Below are 2217 nucleotides of genomic sequence, written 5' to 3' on the forward strand. Positions count from 1 at the left end.
TAAATGCCTGAAGAAGAGTTTATGCCCAATTGTGCCACTGTGCACAATCAGGTATAAGCACTGTACCGACCCAATGTAGATTAGATGTCTCAAGCATGCAAAGAGCTCATGCCCGATTGTGCCACTGTGCACAATCGGGTATAAGCACTGTACCTACCCAATGTGGATTAGATGTCCCAAGCATGCAAAGAGTTCATGCCTGATTGTGCCACTGTGCACAATCGGGTATAAATACTGTAACTATCCAATGTAGATAAATGCCTGAAAAAGAGTTCATGCCCGATTGTGCCACTGTGCACAATCGGGTATAAGTACTGTAACTATTCAATGTAGATAAATGCCTGAAGAAAGAGTTCATGCCCGATTGTGCCAATGTGCACAATCGGGTATTATGTCAGTGTTAATGTTCCTGTGTTATTATCATCCAGCTTCATTACCTTTTCTTATTTCCAAGTTGTGCATGCCATAAGGCATCCTCTAACCCAGAAAGGGCCCCTGTTTAGAGGGTATAATCACGTGACCCAGAACAAGCGCCGACTGAGGCGCTTATCGTTCCGGCGGCTATCGGGCGCATCTGATGCGCCTGATGGCGGCGGGTGGTGATGGCGGATCATCCTGCCCCACGAACGTCGGGCCGACGTCGGTGATGCGCCTTACGGCCATCAGCGGGCGGTCCCCCGACGGTTTGGATCCACCACGTGACTATGACGTCATACATACGTCATCTTTTGACCGCGCTAACCGGTCTTAAGTCGCATCAAAGTGGTTCTGCTGACCATCCCCATATAGTATGCCCGAGCCTCTTACAAGGTTAGAATGACTCCATCCGCCGATTTCGCCGAGGGCCGGCCAATCATAGCGCGGATGGTCATAATGCCCATTACGCACCCGTCCGATGGCTTCGGCTTCAGCACGCGGTGTCCATGGTACTGCCCCTCCCCGGGGTCCCATGGCGCAAGGTATAAGTACTTCCTGGAATGCGCTGATGAGTGTCACCACGAAAGCCTCTGGAACTCCTCACAGAGTTCGGACCTTCGCCTTCCAGTTTCACCCCAGCAACGTCACCTCGCCTCGTTTCGCTCGGCTCGGCTCCCCCTAATTCTAAACCCTAAACCCTAAGTACTGTACCTACCCAATGTAGATTAAATGTCTCAAGCATGCAAAGAGCTCATGCCCAATTGTGCCACTGTGCACAATCGGGTATATTAGTGTTAATGTTCTTGTGTTATTTATCATCCAGCTTCATTACCTTTTTTTATTTCCAAGTTGTGCATACCATAAGGCATCCTCTAACCCAAAAAGGACCCCTGTTTAGAGGGTATAATGATAGGCAAGATTGGCCATAACTCTGCAGTGTGGTAGAGTATTGTGGCTTATGCCTGGTGATATCAAATAAAATGTAGAGTGCTGAGTCGCTACCAGTGACCGATTTTCTCCTGGAATTGAATATAGCGGTCTACTTGCTTCTGGAATTGGAAGTGACCCAGTGACTCGGCGCTAGGAGCAACTTGGACAAGGCCCTTTGTCCACTAGGGTATATATATATAGATTGCTCCCTGCTGCATGAAAGCTTGTCTGCATACGCCACTGAGCAAGCTGCATTGCAGTGCAAATGGGCAAGTCATTTTACAGAGCTATGGCAGCTAGAAGCCATGCATGTATCACAACTCCTATACTCACCTTACTGATAGACTTGAAGGGTAGGGCTTGAAGTCGAGAGGTGTAAGTAGAGAGAGATGCAGATACTAAGAATCAACGAAGTTGTTGAGTCTGAGGTCTTAAGCCTCAGACGACGCTCCTTATATACAAGTAATCTAAGACCCCTGACACTATGTAGGACCCATGGTACTCTACATTACTAAGTGCTCATGTGACTACTCGTGACTCGTTACTAATATACTACCAATATGTTTAGTAATACGAGGGATAATGACTGTTGGAGTATCTCCATTAGGCTAAGCTCTCTACCAGGTGACATCATTCATGATGTCATGACATGTGACTGGTCTAGAACGAGTTCTGGACTTTGTAGTTATTTTATCTACTGATCCCATCATATCTATGTGATGATCTAGGTCCCGTGATATGCATGTGACCGTGTAGGTCACGTGATCGTGTTTAGCGTGATAATGAGCGCTAAGAATATAATTGGCGCTTGTGTAGGGCAAATTTGTTACAGCATGCAAGGTAGATAGATAATGACGGACACGAGATGGA

At 47.1% G+C, this 2217-nt stretch overlaps 1 protein-coding gene across 1 annotated transcript; it reads left to right on the top strand.

Moving 5' to 3' along the window:
- Positions 1-816: 816 nt before the first annotated feature.
- Positions 817-1099, top strand: PHACADRAFT_202982 (uncharacterized protein; the record flags this gene model as incomplete). Its single annotated transcript, XM_007403081.1, has 2 exons — positions 817-959; positions 1024-1099. The coding sequence occupies 2 exons, from the start codon at positions 817-819 to the stop codon at positions 1097-1099; spliced, it is 219 nt and encodes a 72-aa protein (XP_007403143.1).
- Positions 1100-2217: the final 1118 nt, after the last annotated feature.

Source organism: Phanerochaete carnosa (assembly GCF_000300595.1).
Source record: "Phanerochaete carnosa HHB-10118-sp unplaced genomic scaffold PHACAscaffold_732, whole genome shotgun sequence".
Classification (NCBI taxonomy): Eukaryota; Fungi; Basidiomycota; class Agaricomycetes; order Polyporales; family Phanerochaetaceae; genus Phanerochaete; species Phanerochaete carnosa.